This window comes from Lonchura striata, chromosome 9 (genome assembly GCF_050655825.1).
Source record: "Lonchura striata isolate lonStrDom1 chromosome 9, ASM5065582v1, whole genome shotgun sequence".
NCBI classification, from domain to species: Eukaryota; Metazoa; Chordata; class Aves; order Passeriformes; family Estrildidae; genus Lonchura; species Lonchura striata.
The window spans coordinates 30,170,625-30,187,792 of NC_140711.1; the positions used below are offsets into that span (position 1 = coordinate 30,170,625).

The window sequence follows — 17,168 nt, forward strand, 5'->3', positions numbered from 1 at the left end:
GGATGGATGGGGGGATGGATGGATGCATGGGGGGATGGATGGATGCATGGGGGAAGGAAACAGGGATGGATAGGGGGATGGATGGATGTGGGGATGGAGGGAAGGAAACAGGGATGGATGGATGGATGGATGGATGGATGATGGGGGGATGGATGGGGGGATGGAATGAAAGAAGGAGGGAGGGAGGGATTTGGATGGATGGGTACCAGCCAGCAGAACCCATCCAAGGAGGAGCCTGTACCTTGTTTCAGGGCTCCCTCTCCTGCCCTGATGAAGGAGATCTCGTTGGAGTCCACCATGTGGTGGGCCCCGTCCTCCAGCACGAAGCGCACGCCGGAGATGCGGTGCCCCGACAGCAGACCCTTCTCGCAGGCGTCCCGGAACCCCTGGGAACGACAGCTCCCGGTCACCAGCAGGAACCTGCAGCTCTGCACTGCCAGGCACTGCACCTCCCTTTGATTTTACACACAAAAATCACACAACAAGGAAAAATGGCCTTTTTTACAGATTCCATGGCCAAACCCCAAAAGAATGCCCAGTGTGGAAAAAGCTCTTGCCCGGAGAACAAGATGCCTTTAAGACTATGTTTTGTTCAGGATTTGGCAAAAATCTTTAAGTGTTGCAACATGGAAAAATGAAGGAGTAATTGTAGGTTATTACAGGAATTCCAAGATGTTGGTAGGTTAATTAAAGCTGTGTGTGATAAATTATACAGTGAGGCAGTCACAGAAGAGATAAAGAAAGAGAATTTGGGAACTGAAGCAGGAAATGCAGCTTAATTACAGTTTCCTCTAGAACTGGCCTTAGAGAAGTCACAGAAGAAGTTACACATTTTGTGGTTGGGAGGAGAATTGCAAGCCCACAACCAGAAGCAGAAGAGGCCAGGAAAAAGCAGCCTGAGCAGGAGGCTCTCACAAGAGGCAGCACACACCACCAAAGACAACAGCAGCTCCTGAATTAACTGGAAACCCCAGGAATGCAAGACATGAAGTAAAACCACACAGCTGTGATCCTGTTGCCACTGGAGCAATGGGAAAAGCCTCCATTCCTGGGGTGAGGCAACAGGATTTTCTGTATCACAGAGAAAGGTTTGTACCTTTTCCACAGCGGGCACAAACTGCTTGGGAATATTTGTGCCAATGGTTCTGTCCTCGAATTCCAGTTTGGTGAAGTCCTCTGGCTCCAGCGGCTCCAGCACGCCGATCACTTTGCCATACTGGCCTGCTCCTCCCGACTGCTTCTTGTGGGTGAACTCAAACCTAAACCCCAACAACGCCCCAAACACCAGGTCATTTGTGACACAAACCACGGCTTTCTATGGAAAACACGCCCATTCTGCATTTCAGACAACCACAGACTGCTTTGGGCCGGAAGGGAATTTAAATTCAAAATGCCATGTGCAGGAACGCTCTCTGCTATCCGAGGTTACTCCAAGCCCTGTCCAACCTGGGATAAGGCAGCCACAAATCCCCTGGAAAACCTGCGCCACGGCCTCCCCGCCCTGCGGGGGAAGGATTAATTCCCGATTTCCCATCGGAGGCTGTGTGACACGCTCCCCGCGCGGTGCGGGGGTGCCCGCAGCACCCGCCCCGGCCCCGCCCGGGCTTCCTGCGGGAGGAGGAAGCGGCTCCCGGGCCATGGAGCTGCCTCCGGGCCGCTTCCCGGCCGCCCGCGCCGCGGCGCCGGCCCTGGGCTACCTGCGGTACCTGCGGGGCGGCCCCGGCCGGGGGCTGCGCCTGCGGGAGCTGCGCCGCGCCCGGCGCCAGGTGAGCGGGGGGACGGACCGGGACGGACCGGGACGGACCGGGGAACGGCACCGGGAACTGGCACCGGGAAACGGCACCGGGAACTGGGCACCGGGAAACGGCACCGGGGAACGGCACCGGGAACTGGGCACCGGGAACTGGGCACCGGGAACTGGGCACCGGGGAACGGCACCGGGAACCGGCACCGGGGAACGGCACCGGGGAACGGCACCGTGAACTGGGCACGGGGAACCGGCACCATGGAACGGCACCGGGGAACGGCACCGGGGAACGGCACCGGGAACTGGGCACGGGGAACCGGCACCATGGAACGGCACCGGGGAACGGCACCGGGGAACGAGCCCCGCGAGCTGGGCCCCGGGAAATGGCACCGGGGAACCGGCCCCGGGGAACCGGCCCCAGCAAGGGCTTCTCCCGCGGAGCGGGCAGGGCACGGCCGCAGGGAGGGTCCCGCTCGGGGCCACCCGAAGCTCCGGTGTCACGGAGCTCCGGTGTCACGGCTGCCGTGCCCCGCCTGGGCTGGGCGAGGCGCAAAGTTCCTTCCCAGCCGCGGCTCTGGGGCTGTGGCACCGCCGGTGTCCCGGCAGGAGCTCGGTGCCACCGCGGGCGGCTCAGCGCCGTGGGACTCGGCCCGTGTGTCACTGCGGGGACAGCGGCGCCCAGGGAGCCCTGCCCAGGGCACGGCACCGGCACCGGCCCGGAGGAACTCCCGGGGAGGAGCAGGAGGGTGCTGGGTGCTGTGGGTGCCAGGACACAGCTCAGCCCTGCCCTGGGTCTGCAGGGACACCTGGCACTGCGGGGGCACAGCAAAGCCCTTCCCAAAACAAGGGCACAGCAAACCCCTCCCAAACAAGGGCACAGCAAAGCCCCTCCCAAACAAGGGCACAGCAAACCCCTCCCAAACAAGGGCACAGCAAAGCCCCTCCCAAACAAGGGCACAGCAAAGCCCCTCCCAAACAAGGGCACAGCAAACCCCCTCCCAAACAAGGGCACAGCAAAGCCCCTCCAAACAAGGGCACAGCAAAGCCCCTCCCAAACAAGGGCACAGCAAACCCCCTCCCAAACAAGGGCACAGCAAAGCCCCTCCCAAACAAGGGCACAGCAAACCCCTTCCCAAACAAGGGCACAGCAAAGCCCTTCCCAAAACAAGGGCACAGCAAAGCCCCTCCCAAACAAGGGCACAGCAAAGCCCTTCCCAAAACAAGGGCACAGCAAACCCCCTCCCAAACAAGGGCACAGCAAAGCCCCTCCCAAACAAGGGCACAGCAAACCCCCTCCCAAACAAGGGCACAGCAAAGCCCCTCCCAAACAAGGGCACAGCAAACCCCCTCCCAAACAAGGGCACAGCAAAGCCCCTCCCAAACAAGGGCACAGCAAAGCCCTTCCCAAAACAAGGGCACAGCAAACCCCCTCCCAAACAAGGGCACAGCAAACCCCCTCCCAAACAAGGGCACAGCAAAGCCCCTCCCAAACAAGGGCACAGCAAAGCCCTTCCCAAAACAAGGGCACAGCAAACCCCCTCCCAAACAAGGGCACAGCAAAGCCCCTCCCAAACAAGGGCACAGCAAAGCCCCTCCCAAACAAGGGCACAGCAAACCCCCCCCCAAACAAGGGCACAGCAAACCCCCTCCCAAACAAGGGCACAGCAAAGCCCCTCCTGCTTCCTTCTTTATAGCCAGAAAAATACAGAGCACTGTCCAATTCATAATAACCTGCAAAATGGAATTAATAGAAGGAAGCACCGAAGGCTCTTAGGGGAGTATTTAACCAAGCAGTAAAATCTTGGAAAGCATCACAGAGGAGCCCAAAATTGGAATTTCACAGGTATTAAAGGATAGAAATGAGGGTGGAGAGGACCTGGAACAGAGTGCCCATCCCTGGAAATGTCAAATGCCAGGCTGGATGGGACTTGGAGCAACCTGGGATAGTGGAAGGTGTCCCTGCCCACAGCAAGGGATGGCACTGGATGGGATTTAAGGTCCCTTCCAATCCAAACCATCCTGGAATTCTCTGATTTTGTCCAGGACACAGCCATTCAACATTTGCCAAAATAAATGTTAACAATATTTTCCCTTTTTTAGGACATTGATGATGTGGGGCACAAGTACTACCTGGAACTGGAGCTGGAGGATGTCCTGGACAAAGTGAGTCAGACTGGTTTCATCACACACTCTGTGCACACAGTAATTAATACTGTGAATCATGCTCCTGATTTTTCTGTGCTGCCAATCAGGCCCCAAAAAGGCTGAATTTTAACCAAAAAGAACCCACTGCCCATGTGGTACCTTCCACTACACCACCAGGCAATGCTGCAGGGAGGACAAGGACATTTCAGTGTCACCCAGCTCCAACTGAACAGCACAAGGGACACTCTGCACCCCAACCACTTCCCCTTCCATCACTGCAAAAAAGCAAATCCCACCCTTAAACATCCACAGAAATGCCAGGAATTTAACCTTGTCTTAAATAATCACAAACCTCTCCAGACCAGACTCAGAGAAAACAGCAACTACATAAAAATGACATTTTCAGAAGTGCAAATGACCCTGGTAATGCACATATTCAATCAGATAATAGTGCACATCTTTAACTCTGCCACAGGACAGGACTGTGAACTGCACTGCTGAGGTTCTGTATCACCTGGACAGCAAAAACTCTGCTCCAGATGTGCAGGTCACTGTGCAAGGAGAGCTCAGGAGCACAGAGGAAGCAGACAAGGAGTTCTACAATTGGATCAGGAGCCTGGAAAAGGAGCTTGTGGCTGAGAACATCCCAGGTACAAGCCAGGAGAGGGCTCAAGCCTTCACCTTTCTCTTTTTGGGGGGTCTGCAATCACAGCCACTGCATTTTTTCCTGATTCTGAGTGTTCTGGAAAACCAGCTGGCACTGGCACCTGTTCCTGCTCCTTCTGAGGGGTCCTGGCACAGCACATCCAACACCCCAAATGGACAACGAGGGGCTGCTCTCACCTCAGAGCAACCCCTGCCTTTGAGACCTGGAATTTCTGTTAGGAGAAAATGTGGAGGAGAACCTGGCAGTGCCCAAGGCCAGGCTGGATGGAGCCTGGAGCACCTGGCACAGGGGGAGGTGTCCCTGCCATGGCAGGGTGACACTGGGTGGGATTTAAGGTCCCTCCCAAGCCAAACTTGGACTGTGTGAAGTGGGAGGAAAGCTCTGTGCAGCTCTTCCAAACGCTGTGGGAGGCTGAGTGACAGGGATTTGAGCAGCAAGCCCTGTGTGAGGTGACAATGCTTTAACATCCACTGCTTGTTTTTGTTCCAGACAGCCACGGGAACGTTCCCCCAGAGCTGGAGCCCATCCACCTGCTGGCCTGGGTGGCCTCAGGCTACGTGATCTGGCAGAATTCCACCGAAAACACCAAGTTCCACCTTGCCCAAGTCAAACACGTGAAGCAAGTGGTGAGTTACCAGCAGGAGCAGAATCCCAGACTGGTTTGGGCTGGGGGGACCTTCAAGCTCATCCCATTCCCCCCCTGCATGGGCAGGGACACCTCCACAGCCCAGACTGCTCCAAGCCCATCCAGCCTGGCCTTGGCTTTCCCTGGAAAGTATTCATGAGCTAAGCAGCTGTGGCAAGGACAACAGAATTAACAGAATTCCACAGATCCTCCCAGTTTTGCTGTGTTCCATTAGAGAAAATAGATTCTGAGTTAAAAATGACCCTAAAGTGATCATCAGTTGTAAATTCAAGGCAATTTCCCACATGAGCCAAGAAAAAGCAGCATTTAGAAAACTGAAAGCTCCAGAAGTTTTGTCCCTCTGAACAAACAGTGAATTCTCAGGAAGTTCTGGGTCTGAAGCAAAGTCAGGAATTCCTTGTGGGAATAGGATTTGTGAATGTTTTGCTCCCTCTGATGGCATTTTAGAGAATTCACAGCTGCTGCAGGGCTGTGCACCAGCAAGAGTTTAAAGATTTTTCTCTAACAAACTTAAGGATAAAGGAGACAAATAAATGCCAATCCAGCTGCCATCTCTTTAGCTTTGTCCCTTTTTCCCTGAAAACGCAGGAAGAGAATCTATTCCAAAGGCCAGGATTTATTTTGTCACTCAGAATCCCTGGCTGTCACTCACAGAAAGGCCTCTGGAGTGTCCTTATCCTCTTGACAATTTTATTTGGGATTATTTGGGTTAAACTGACACCTGCTAGAATGAGGTGTTCTCATCCCAGAGAATTCCTGACAGATCTGGTCTCTGTAAGGCAGGAATTAGCAGTTTAAAGCTTTACATTCACTGTCTCCAGTGCAGTTTTGGAGTGCACAGAAATTCAAACCAGGAGCTTTAGTTTTGTTACAGTGCTTGAGCTCCATCTCCTTCACTTGTGATCAGTTTTATCTGAAATCCATCAGGGAATTTTTGTGGTAACCACAGAGAACTGAATCACTTTTTCTGAGGTGGAAGAATGCCCAATTCAGCCTTTTTCATCCTGTCTTTCCAGAAAAGAAGTGATGAAGATCTTCAGTTTGACTTTGTGGTTCTACTCCACGAAATGGTGTCCCAGGTAAATGGTTTTATTCCTAAAAAGCCTTTTTTGGGTGTTTGAAGACTGCAGCTGCGTGAGCTCCAGCTCAGACACAGATCTGATCCTGCAGGGTGAGCTCAGGGTCCCCATCCCTGCCTGTCTCAGCATTCCAGGAACAACAGCAGCAGCTTCCAGCTGTTTGGGGGCTTTGGTGGGAATGGCTGAGGTTCAAAACTCACAGCTCTCCCTTGGGAGATCCCAGTACCAGAGTGGGCAGGGATAAAGGGAAGGGGCAGCTGGAGCATCCTGGATGCTCAGCTGAATTCCAGCTGGGCTGTGGATGCTTCCACGGCCCAGGACAGCCCTGGTGGCCCAGTAGAGAGACCTCAGCAATCCCAGTAACCCCCAGCAGAAACTGGCTGCCAGAACAGCATTTACATCCTGTGCGACTCTCCCGTAAAATTCTGGGATCTGAGCAGGTGTTTTCATAGGAAAACCACAGAAAACTGGGAAGAGAAGCTCTTGACTGTAATAATCCAGGGATCTCCCTGCCAGCTCCAGCTCTGCTGCTCCTGCACGCCCATTCCCTTGGGTTTCATTCCCAGGTTTTCCATGAGGAAGCTCCTGGCTGGCTGGAGGGGGCAGCAGGGGTTGCTGACTGTGCTCTCTGTGCCCCACAGGAGGTGCTGCCCTGGCAGGTGACCCTGCTGTGGCACCCCCAGCGCGGGGCCCGAGTGTCCCAGAGCCACCCGGCGGGAGCGGGGGACAGCTGAGCACCCCTGGGAACACCTGAGCACTCCTGAGCACCCCTGGGAACTTCTGGGAACACCTGAGCACCCCTCTGGGAACACCTGGGAACATCTGAGAACTCCTGAGCACCCCTGGGAGTACCTGAGCACCCCTGGGAATACCTGAGCACCCCTGGGAATACCTGAGAACATCTGAGAACACCTGAGCACCCCTCTGGGAACTCCTGGGAACATCTGAGCAACCCTAAGAACACCTGGGAACACCTGAGCACCCCTGGGAACACCTGAGAACTCCTCTGGGAACACCTGGGAATACCTGAGCACCCTTCTGTGAACTCCTGGAAACATCAGAGCATCTGGGAACACCTGAGCACCCCTGGGAGCAGCTGAGAGCTCCCACAGCTGGGAGGAGCAGGTGACAGAGTGGGGACCACGGTACAAGACATTAAATGAAACCTTCCTGGGTGTTTCTGATCCCAGAATTCCAAAGGGATTTCCTCTGCCTCCAAGGGGATGAATGCAACAATTCCCAGCAGGAATACTCACGGCACAGGGGCAGAGATGTTCTCCCTGAAGGCAACTTTGGGCTTCCCCATGGTGCAAGGACAACCATATTCCCTCTCCATTCTCTGCAGGAAAAAACCCACAGTGATTAGGGTTATTCCACTGGGAATTATTTAGTAACTTTATCAGGATTAATCACTTTTTTGGTTGGGGGTTCGATTGATTTTTGGGGCTTTCTGTAATTTTTTTTAATTAACAAATTATTCCCCATCAACTTCTTTAAGACCTGCAGCTTCAGATGAAGGGAAAGGAAACAGCATGAATTATGTTATTAAAATTCTGGTTTTTCAAGGCAAAAATCACTTTTTCTTCATTCTGTCAATATTTAAGACACATCTGTTTGTGTTAAGATTAAAATATAGACATCAGCTGGAAAGAAACAAATTCCGGCAACCACTCCTTTCTCCCTGCACCAGCTATTATTAGGGAATAATACATTTAAAACCACAGAAAGAGAGGATTTTTTCTGTAGAAATTAATTATAATTGGATATTAATTATTATAAACAAAGGCTGCTAGAGCAAAGTGTAGTGTTTAATACATCTTTTATGGATTTGAACCAAATCCTAAAAATATTCTAAGCAAAATCTCCTTTTAGAAGCCTTCAGAATGGAACCACTGGAGAGAAAAAAAACCTTCAAATGTTGACTTAAAAGCTCAACTTTTCCCTAAGCAGCTGGAAGGAGCAAGAGGAGATGGGAAAAGCAGGCAAAAGCAGAGTCCGTGGAATGTGCTTCCCAAATTACCTGGGCATAGATTTCCAGGTGCAGCTCCCCCATGCCAGAGACAATGGTCTCCTTGCTCTCCTCATCAAAGTGGGTCCTGAAGGTGGGATCTTCCCTGGTGAAGCGGCCCAGGCCTTTGGAAAATTTATCCAGGTCATTCTGAAACGCAAGCCAAGATTTACTTAACATCCATGAGTCATTCCAAGAAAAAAGCCACAAGTTTTCCCATCAACTGCTGAGCATTTCTGTGTTAATTATTTATTTCAAGTTCATGTTTCTGGCTGAGTGACAGCATCCAGCTCAGCGCTGGGTTATGCAAGAGATAAAATCCTGGATATTGGGATAAAACACTTTCAAACAGTGCTTAGACTGCTCCATAAAATCACAAAGCAGCAAAGGGAGGGAACTCGGGGAGAAGAGGTTGATCCAAAGGTTCCTACCTTGTTGGAAGGCTTCATAGCCACAGAAATGACAGGATCAGGGACGTGGATGGATTCCTGTGTGGCCAAGGAAAAGGGGATTATAAATTCCAGCAAAATCCTGGTGACTGGCAGTGCCCGAGGCAGCCAGGGCAAGGGGGGCTCACCATGGAGATGTCAGTGCTGGTTTTATCCGTGAACGTGTCCCCGCTGGCACAGTCGATCCCAAACAGGGCACAGATGTCCCCAGCATAAACTTCATTTACATCCTGAGGGAAGGAAAATTCCTCTTCAGACAGCAATGGGCTAAGAGCAGCTGTGGCTGCCCCTGGATGCCTGCAGGTGTCCAAGGCCAGGCTAGACAGGGCTTGGATCACCCTGGGACAGTGGAAGGTGTCCCTGCCCTTGTGGCTGGATGATCCATCCCAAACCATTCCAGGATTGATTCTGTCTTTCCCTCACATCCAAACTCCACCTGGATTACAGAAGATCCATAAACACCGTGTTTTAAAGCTTGACACTGAGCTCCTTAAAAACTTCCAGCTTGGATAAAAAGCCCTGCAAATCTCCTTCCTTATTCAAAGGACAAAAGGGAGGGCTCAGCTTGGATCAATTCAGGATCAAACAAGGAAAACTGTTAGGAAGCAAAGACCATCCTGTGCTTCAGGATCATCACCCAGGCTGACCCGGGGCTGGCAGCCCATCCCAGGGACCCACTCACCTCCATGTTGTCCGAGTGCATCCGGACCAGTCTCTGCACCCTGACCCTCTTCCCCGTGCGGGTGTTGTAGATGTAATCCGACTTCTTCAGCATCCCCTGGTACACCCTGACGTAGGTTAACTGCCCAAACCTGCCAGCCTGCAAGCACAGCCCACCAAAATCTGATCATTCTGGGAGCCAGCAATGCCCCAGGTTTCAGCTGTTTCTCAGATCCTGTGCTGCTTCAGTGTGTGGGTCTGGGTTTCACATTATGGGATGGTGAGCTCTCCTCACAGAGCAGGAGACAATTCCTGCTCCAGCTGGGCACCAAGGACAAATGATCCAAACCTCAGCCCAGGAGCACAAACAGCGTGGGCTGGAGAGAGAAAAACAAGCAGGGTGGGACTGATGGGCTGGAGCTGGAATGGGACAATGAACTCCAAGGTGCCAATGGAGCAGAACTGATCCCAGGGAGAGCCCCGGGAGCGCTCGTGCATTTTGGGACCATTTTGGGTCATTTGGGTGCAGCCCTGGCTGGGCTCTGGTGCTGCCCAAGGTGGATCCATGGAGGAGATTCTTTAATAAATCCCTGCTTTATTCTGGGACTCTGCCCAGCCTCTGCTTAGGGCAGCCTGCACAAGGCATCACCAGCACCAGTTCCAAGCACCAGCTGCACTGACTAAATGTGGTGTGAGTTTCCACACTACTAATGGAAATGAAAGATTTTTAACAGCTTTCACCTGGCTCTACAATGCAATTTGGCAATTTTCTGAACCAATCTTTCACTCCCAAACCTTCCCAAGAGACACACATTACCATGGAATGTGGCCAGCCATTTTCCATATTCCACAGGAATCCTGAAGTGCTGCTCTCTAAGTAGCAAACAACTTATTTTCTTAAATCTCTGCACTTTTTCCTCTCTCTCATGTCTCGTTGTTTCCAAGTGCAGGATTTTCCCCTGAAAATATTTCAGTTCAGCCAACAACCCCCCCAAGATGTTCAAGAAAACCAGGAAATACTTGAGGTCCAGAACCCAACCTAAAGTTCCAAATTGGCAGCGCTTGTGGATTTTATGGTTGAAGCCTTTTTTTAAAAAAGAAGTTACATTTCAATTGAAGTTAAATATAAACTGCTTTTCAGTAAAAAAAAAGTCTGCTGTAGGTGAGTTTTGGTAGCACCACCTGGGCTCTCTCCATGACTGTGGGAAGGAGCAGAGTGAGACTCACCTCCAGCTTGAAGGCAAGGCCGATGAAAGGCTGGGAATCGTCACGAGCAGAGTTCAACAGGAACTTGGTTTGGTCCTGAGAATCCCTGAGAAACAGGGATGAGAAGGAGGAGAGGTTAGGAACCAACACAGGAGTCTCCTCTGAACATTTATGGGCTCTGCTGTTGGGGTTGACTCGTCTGGGTGGGCTCTGCTCCCAGGGAACAGGGACAGGAGGAGAGGGAACAGGCTCAGGCTGGACACCAGGAGGAATTTCTCCATGGAAAGGGTGGTGAGGCCTTGGAAGGGGCTGCCCAGGGAGGTGTGGAGTCCCTATCCCTGGAGGTGTCCCAGGAATTCCTGGATGTGGCCCTCAGTGCTCTGGACTGGGTGACAAAGGGAGGACTAGGCACAGCTTGGACTTGATGATCCTGGAGCTCTTTTCCAACCTCAGGGATTCTGGGTTTCATGTCCATCACAATAAAACACTATTTAACACTTGGGATGTGCTCTCTCCTGTAGGCAGGCCTGGTTTTAAGGGCTGCCAGCAGTTCTAAAGAATTACCTGACAATCTTTGTCCAAATGTAACACTGAATGTGGTAAAATCCAGCACAGAGTAACCCTCGAATGAGAGAGGAGCTTTGGGACTTTGTGCCAAATGCTGGTGGCACAGTTTGATACCAATGGTAAAGGACTGTGGATCTTGTTAGGAATGTTTCCTGCTTTGAAACTATTCCATGGAATCCCAAACTGGTTTGGGTGGGAAGGGTCCTTAAAGCCCAGCCAGTGCCATGGGCAGGGACATTCTCCACAGCCCTGCTGCTGCTGGGTGTACTCACCCCTGGTTGAGGAGAGCGTAGTTCTCCACCTCGGAAGGATTGGGAAGGTATTCCAGGACAGCATCCAGCAGTGGCTGCACCCCTTTGTTCTTCAGAGCACTTCCCACGAGGACAGGGGTGAAGCATTTCTGCAGCGTTGCCCTTCGGATTGCCAGCTGAAAAATATCCCTGTGAATTCCTCCTGCAGCACAGCCCAGTCCTCCACCTTTCCTGGGCTCCTCCATTCCTGGAGCAAAGAGCTGCTCCCACAGTCCCCTGAACACCCCGCAGCACAAAGGCTTCCCATAAAACCTGCTCTCCAGAGTTCTTTCCAATGCAAAGCAACACCAGACTGGGAACAGGCCCTCCCTGGGGGGAGCTGGAGATCAGATGAGGTGACACAACTCCAGCAAACAGAATTCCTGATATTTATTGAGGAATGAGGGACAGGGACACAGGTGAGGGAACAGCCAGCACAAGGAAGGTACCTTCAGCTGTGCAGCTGTGGGAATCTTCTCCTCCAGGAACAGCTCCCCCAGGAGCTCGTCGGCGTTGGCCACGCACTCGATGAGCTCCCGGCGCCGCTCCGCAGCCTCTGCCCGCAGCTCAGCCGGGATCTCCTCCTCCCTCAGGGTCTGCCTGCACACACAGGGAACGCAGTGACTCCCAGGAATTCCACAGGGATCAGCCCCTGCCCGGCCCTGGCATGACCACCCTGACCGAGAACAATCCACCCTTCACATGGATCCTGGGAAAAAATGCCCTGTGAACATCAGCGTGTTATCTGTGGTGTGGGAGAGTCCTTCCCACTCCTGCAGGGATCAGCAAACTCCCAACAGCTCACCCACAGCTGATCTTCATCCCAGGGAGCCACCCACGCTGCAGGATCCCATCACGGAGCAGTCTCCTGCTTCTCCATGTGGGAAGTGTGGCCACCACCCCTTCACAACAACCAAGTCCTGCTGCAGCCACCCCCACCCAGAGCTCCCTGCAGGCCCCGGGCCTGGGAGAGCTGCAGCGGGACCCTCAGCCCCAGCACAAGCCCTTCCCAAATTTACAGAGAGCTGGGTTTCCTCTCTGAAGAGAAACTGCAGGAATTCCTCTTGCAAAGAGCAGCTCCAGCTATAAAAGAAGGAATTTCCAGGACTTACCCAAGTGCCCCATCAAAATAGATTGCTTTTTCTTCAATGAGATCTATAATTCCTCTAAAGTTTCCTTCCAGCCCAATTGGAATCTGAACAAAAGCTGCATTGTGTTTCAACTTGGATCTGAAAAAGGGAAAACATTATAGAATTATATATATTATATACATATTACATACACACACACATATATATATATATATATATATATATATATATATATAATATAGAATTACGGAAGAAAAAAGTCATGTCTATGTGTGTGCTCCAGATGGTCTTTGAGCAACATTCCTCTCCTACAAAATCCCTGTGTCTTGTCCTTTGGACAATAGCAAAATCTGCCAAAATGGATAAAAACCACCCAGTTGTGGTTTAGGGCTTTGTATCCCACCTTTTGTATTCCAGCAAGCCCTGGGAGCAACTCCCATGGGAAAGGCAGCAGGGGAAACCACTTTGACATTGATTGCTTGATTAAGGGAGTTGCTTCTCCCTTAATGAGTATTAATGAGTTCATCTCATGGATCAAATTAAGCAGGGAAAGTTTGGGAGTAAGAAGGATCTCCAGGAATCCAAAGCACCTGTGTCACCTCTCTGTTGGAATTTCAGCAGCACCAGGATCTAGGGTGCTGCTCTCAAAGTGGTCCTGATACAGTTCCATCAACAAAATAAACATCAAACCCCAGCCCTTGGTCACTGCAAGTCTTGGCTGACACCAATATTTGGGGGTTTTGGGACAATGGAGATTTGTCCTGGCTCAGATCAGGATTTAACCTCGAGTCAAGAATTCTCCAAACTGCAGCTCCCAAGAGAAGCCTTTCCAATATTGTTCCTAATGACCTGCCATGGGGATGGAATTTCAGGAATCACTGTAAATGCCAAAACCTGAGCTGCTGCACTGCTCTGGCCGGGTTGGAGCCCATCCTGTCCAGTTTGTTGATGAAGGTGAGGAAGGGGACGTTGTAACGCTTCATCTGCCTGTTGACAGTGATGGTCTGGCACTGGACACCTCCCACAGCACAGAGAACCAGGATGGCTCCATCCAGCACCCTCAGAGACCTCTCCACTTCGATGGTGAAGTCCACGTGGCCTGGATAACAAATACAAATAACAATTACAAATGTACTGGAAAGGAGCAACAGCCAAGGGAATCACACTGAGTCACATCAGCTGAAGTGATGGAGCACAGGGTCATGGAAGGGTTTGGGTGGCAAGGGACCTTAAACTCCATTCCACTCCCTGCCCTGTGCAGGGACACCTTCCACTACCCCAGGTGCTCCAAGCCCCCTCCAACCTGGCCTTGGACACTTCCAGAGATCCAGGGGCAGCCACAGCTGCTCTGGGCACCCTGTGCCAGGGCTGCCCACCCTGCCAGGGAACAATTGCTTCCCAGCATCCCATCTAACCCTGTGTCAGATTGAACCCATCATGTTCTATCACAGCCAGGGACACAAAGACACACCGCACCCCCTGTATCCACGAGGATCAGCAGTGCCCAGGTGCTGCCAGCCGCCCTCACCTGGGGTGTCGATGATGTTGATGTTGGTGTCCTTCCACATGGTGTAAGTGGCTGCAGACTGGATGGTGATGCCCCGCTGTCGCTCCAGCTCCATGGAGTCCATGACAGCTCCAACTCCATCCTTACCTTTCACCTTAGGAGAAATAAAAAAATTAGTTCAAGGCCTTTGAATTTGCTTCAAGAATTCCTGTCTCATTCTTGCTGAGAATTCCTATCTCATCCTTGTAAGTGTCCAAGGCCAGGCTGGACGGGGCTTGGAGCAACCTGATCTATGGAAGGTGTCCCTGCCCATGGCAGGGGGTGGGTGAGCATTCAGTCCTCTTCCCACCCAAACCATTCCATGATACTGTGAATCCACGTGCAGGAGTGACGCTGCACAGACTGAGCGTCCTCCCTCACGCAGAAAAACACAGTGTGGAGGAGGGTAAGTCCCGGGAAGATCCCGGTGGGAGCTCAGCCCACCTCGTGCATCTGTGCGATCCTGCCCGTGTAGAACAGGATCCGCTCCGTCAGCGTCGTCTTGCCGGAGTCGATGTGAGCCGAGATCCCGATGTTCCTGATCCTCTCGTTGGGAAGGACCCCCGAGGAGCAGTGCCTGCAGGAGGTCAGCAGCAGCTGCAAGGCAAGAGGGGGGCACTGGCTCAGCCAGGAGTGGATCCGACAGCTCCCAGGACACCAGGAATGGCACAAGGGAAAATGGCCTCCATGGAAAATGTGGTCAGACTTTGGAATGATGTTATGGTTTGATAGAGAAGTAACATAAAAAAAACCAAAAGTCAAAATAAGAGATTTTCTCCAAACAGTACCATGGATAACACAGAAATACAAGAAGCTACAACTGTGTTTCCTGAAAGTCTATAACACAACAAACTCCTCTCCCTTAACAGACTAAGTATTAATTATCAGAAAAGTAGTAACGTAATCAAGAATCCAAGATTGTGTCTCGCTATAGTTTGTTAAAGTTTAAATAAAGAGAAAAAGAATGTTTTAAAAAGTTTTCATTCTAAATTCAGTGTATCTCTTTTATCATAGCAGTAACTTAATTAAGTTCTTTCATTTTTAAACTTAAACCTACTCTATTACTAATCACATCTCACAACACTCATTTTTTAAAAAAAGTGTATTTTCATAGAAACACTAACATTACACCAGAATCAAACCATAACCAAGGGGCTGCCCAGGGAGGTTTGGAGTCCCCATCCCTGGAGGTGTCCAAGGAATTCCTGGAGGTGGCACTCAGTACTCTGGGCTGGGGACAAGGTGGGCATCGGGCACAGCTGGGACTCGATGATCTTGGAGGGCTTTTCCAACGTAATTTATCCTGGGATTCACTGTGCCCACGGCTAAATAGCCAAACCGTTTCCCCGCGAGTTTCTCTGTCTATGGCGACGCGGTCACCTCCAGCCCAGAGGCCTTTCCAGGGTCACCTCGGAGCTGCCACTGCCCCGCTGCCCGTTCCCGGTGTCCCTGTGCCCACCCGTGTCACCGGTGGCTGCCCGTTCCCGGTCTCCCTGTGCCCACCCGTGTCACCGGTGGCTGCCCGTTCCCGGTGTCCCTGTGCCCACCCGTGTCACCGGTGGCTGCCCGTTCCCGGTGTCCCTGTGCCCACCCGTGTCACCGGTGGCTGCCCGTTCCCGGTGTCCCTGTGCCCACCCGTGTCACCGGTGGCTGCCCGTTCCCGGTGTCCCTGTGCCCCTCCGTGTGGCCGGTTCTCTCCCTGCAGCTGCTGCGGCCCGTCCGGGGCTGTCTTTCCGCCCTCCAGCCCTTCCGCTCGCGGCTCCCCCTTCCCCGGGTCCCCTCATGCGGGCTCGTACCTGGATGTGCCGCGGGCGGCCGGGGGCCAGCCCGGCCCGTAACACCCCGAGCATGGCCCCGGCTGCGGCGGCGGCTGCGGCCCGGCTCCCGGCTCCAACCGCGGCCCCTCTCCCGGCTCCAGGCCCGGCTCCAACCGCGGCTCCAACCGCGTCCCCGCTCCCGGCTCCAGGCCCGGCTCCAGCCGCGGCCCCGCTCCCGGCTCCAACCGCGGCTCCAACCGCGGCTCCAACCGCGGCCCCTCTCCCGGCTCCAGCCGCGGCTCCAGCCCCGGGTCGCTCCCGCCTCTTCCGGGACCCCGCGCAGGCGCCGCGGCCCCGCCCGGCCCCTCACGGAGCCCTCAGGGAGCGGCGGCACCGGGCGGGATCCCTGAGCGGGGAATGGAGAGGGGAGGCTGTCACTGCCCGGCCCCTCAGGGAGCGGCGGGATCCCTGAGCGGGGAATGGAGAGGGGAGGCTCGCACTGCCCGGCCCCTCACGGAGCCCTCAGGGAGCGGAACCAGGAGGGATCCCTGAGGGCGGCATGGAGAGGGGAGGCTCGCACTACCCCCGGCCCCTCAGGGAGCGGAACCAGGAGGGAGCCCTGAGGGCAGAATGGAGCGGGGAGGCTCGCACTACCGCCGGCCCCTCACGGCTCCTCAGCGGCACCGTGCGGGAGCCCTGAGGGCGGAATGGAGAGGGGAGGCTCGCACTGCCGACCCCTCAGGGAGCGTCAGGATCCCTGAGGGCGGCATTGACAGGGAGGGCAGGCTCACACCGCCGGCCCCTCACGGGCCATCAGGGGAGCCATGGAGAGGGGAGGCTCACACCGCCGCCCCGGCCCCTCACGGCTCCTCAGCGGCACCGGGCCGGAGGGCGGCATGGAGAGGGGAGGCTCTCAGTGCCCCTCACGGAGCCGTCACGGAGCGGCGGCACCGGGCGGGAGCCCTGAGGGCGGGATGGGGAGCGGCGGCTGTCACTGCCGGCCCCTCACGGGCCCTCAGGGAGCGGCGGGAGCGCTGAGGGCGGCATGGAGAGGGGAGGCGCACACTGCCCGGCACCCCGGCCCCTCACGGAGCCCTCAGGGAGCGGCACCGTGCGGGAGCCCTGAGGGGGGAATGGAGAGGGGAGGCTCGCACTGCCGACCCCTCAGGGAGCGTCAGGAGCCCCGAGGGCGGCACTGACAGGGAGGGCAGGCTCTCAGTGCCTCACGGGCCCTCAGGGAGCCATGGAGAGGGGAGGCTCGCACCGCGCCCATCCCCGCGGCCGTGCCGGGCAGCCGCGGGGGTTCCCGC

The 17,168-nt window shown here is 54.1% G+C and overlaps 2 protein-coding genes across 43 annotated transcripts in view; one reads left to right on the top strand and one right to left on the bottom strand.

Moving 5' to 3' along the window:
• The window catches only part of GFM1 (G elongation factor mitochondrial 1), a 45,032-nt gene extending 29,002 nt beyond the window's left edge, over positions 1 to 16,030 (bottom strand). For all 41 annotated transcript variants that reach the window (XM_085587405.1, XM_085587415.1, XM_085587407.1 and 38 more), the window contains exons 1-15: positions 15,898 to 16,030; positions 14,546 to 14,698; positions 14,084 to 14,216; positions 13,450 to 13,654; positions 12,577 to 12,693; positions 11,914 to 12,064; positions 11,447 to 11,601; positions 10,629 to 10,713; positions 9,424 to 9,561; positions 8,870 to 8,971; positions 8,724 to 8,780; positions 8,305 to 8,442; positions 7,541 to 7,623; positions 1,097 to 1,259; positions 242 to 386 (exon numbers count right to left, since the gene is read on the bottom strand). In XM_085587405.1, the coding sequence (XP_085443531.1) occupies positions 242 to 386; positions 1,097 to 1,259; positions 7,541 to 7,623; positions 8,305 to 8,442; positions 8,724 to 8,780; positions 8,870 to 8,971; positions 9,424 to 9,561; positions 10,629 to 10,713; positions 11,447 to 11,601; positions 11,914 to 12,064; positions 12,577 to 12,693; positions 13,450 to 13,654; positions 14,084 to 14,216; positions 14,546 to 14,698; positions 15,898 to 15,951 (1,879 nt within the window). In that variant the 5' untranslated portion in view covers positions 15,952 to 16,030. The remainder of the gene's footprint in view (positions 1 to 241; positions 387 to 1,096; positions 1,260 to 7,540; positions 7,624 to 8,304; positions 8,443 to 8,723; positions 8,781 to 8,869; positions 8,972 to 9,423; positions 9,562 to 10,628; positions 10,714 to 11,446; positions 11,602 to 11,913; positions 12,065 to 12,576; positions 12,694 to 13,449; positions 13,655 to 14,083; positions 14,217 to 14,545; positions 14,699 to 15,897) is intronic.
• Positions 1,611 to 7,857, top strand: LXN (latexin). 2 transcript variants are annotated; one of them, XM_085587454.1, is made up of 7 exons: positions 1,611 to 1,766; positions 3,848 to 3,910; positions 4,368 to 4,542; positions 5,049 to 5,185; positions 6,222 to 6,284; positions 6,926 to 7,034; positions 7,075 to 7,857. In XM_085587454.1, the coding sequence occupies exons 1-6, from the start codon at positions 1,638 to 1,640 to the stop codon at positions 7,016 to 7,018; spliced, it is 660 nt and encodes a 219-aa protein (XP_085443580.1). In that variant the 5' UTR covers positions 1,611 to 1,637; the 3' UTR covers positions 7,019 to 7,034; positions 7,075 to 7,857. The 2 variants fall into 2 exon arrangements, with proteins under 2 accessions (XP_085443580.1, XP_085443579.1); XM_085587453.1 differs by having other exon boundaries at positions 6,926 to 7,857.
• Positions 16,031 to 17,168: the final 1,138 nt, after the last annotated feature.

Excerpts from the sequence above, each read along its gene's own strand:
- LXN (XM_085587453.1), top strand. The coding sequence starts at position 1,638 with ATGGAGCTGCCTCCGGGCCGCTTCCCGGCCGCCCGCGCCGCGGCGCCG. Across the intron at positions 5,186-6,221 it reads TCAAACACGTGAAGCAAGTG|AAAAGAAGTGATGAAGATCT; the intron begins GTGAGTTACCAG and ends CTGTCTTTCCAG. Across the intron at positions 6,285-6,925 it reads TCCACGAAATGGTGTCCCAG|GAGGTGCTGCCCTGGCAGGT; the intron begins GTAAATGGTTTT and ends TGTGCCCCACAG.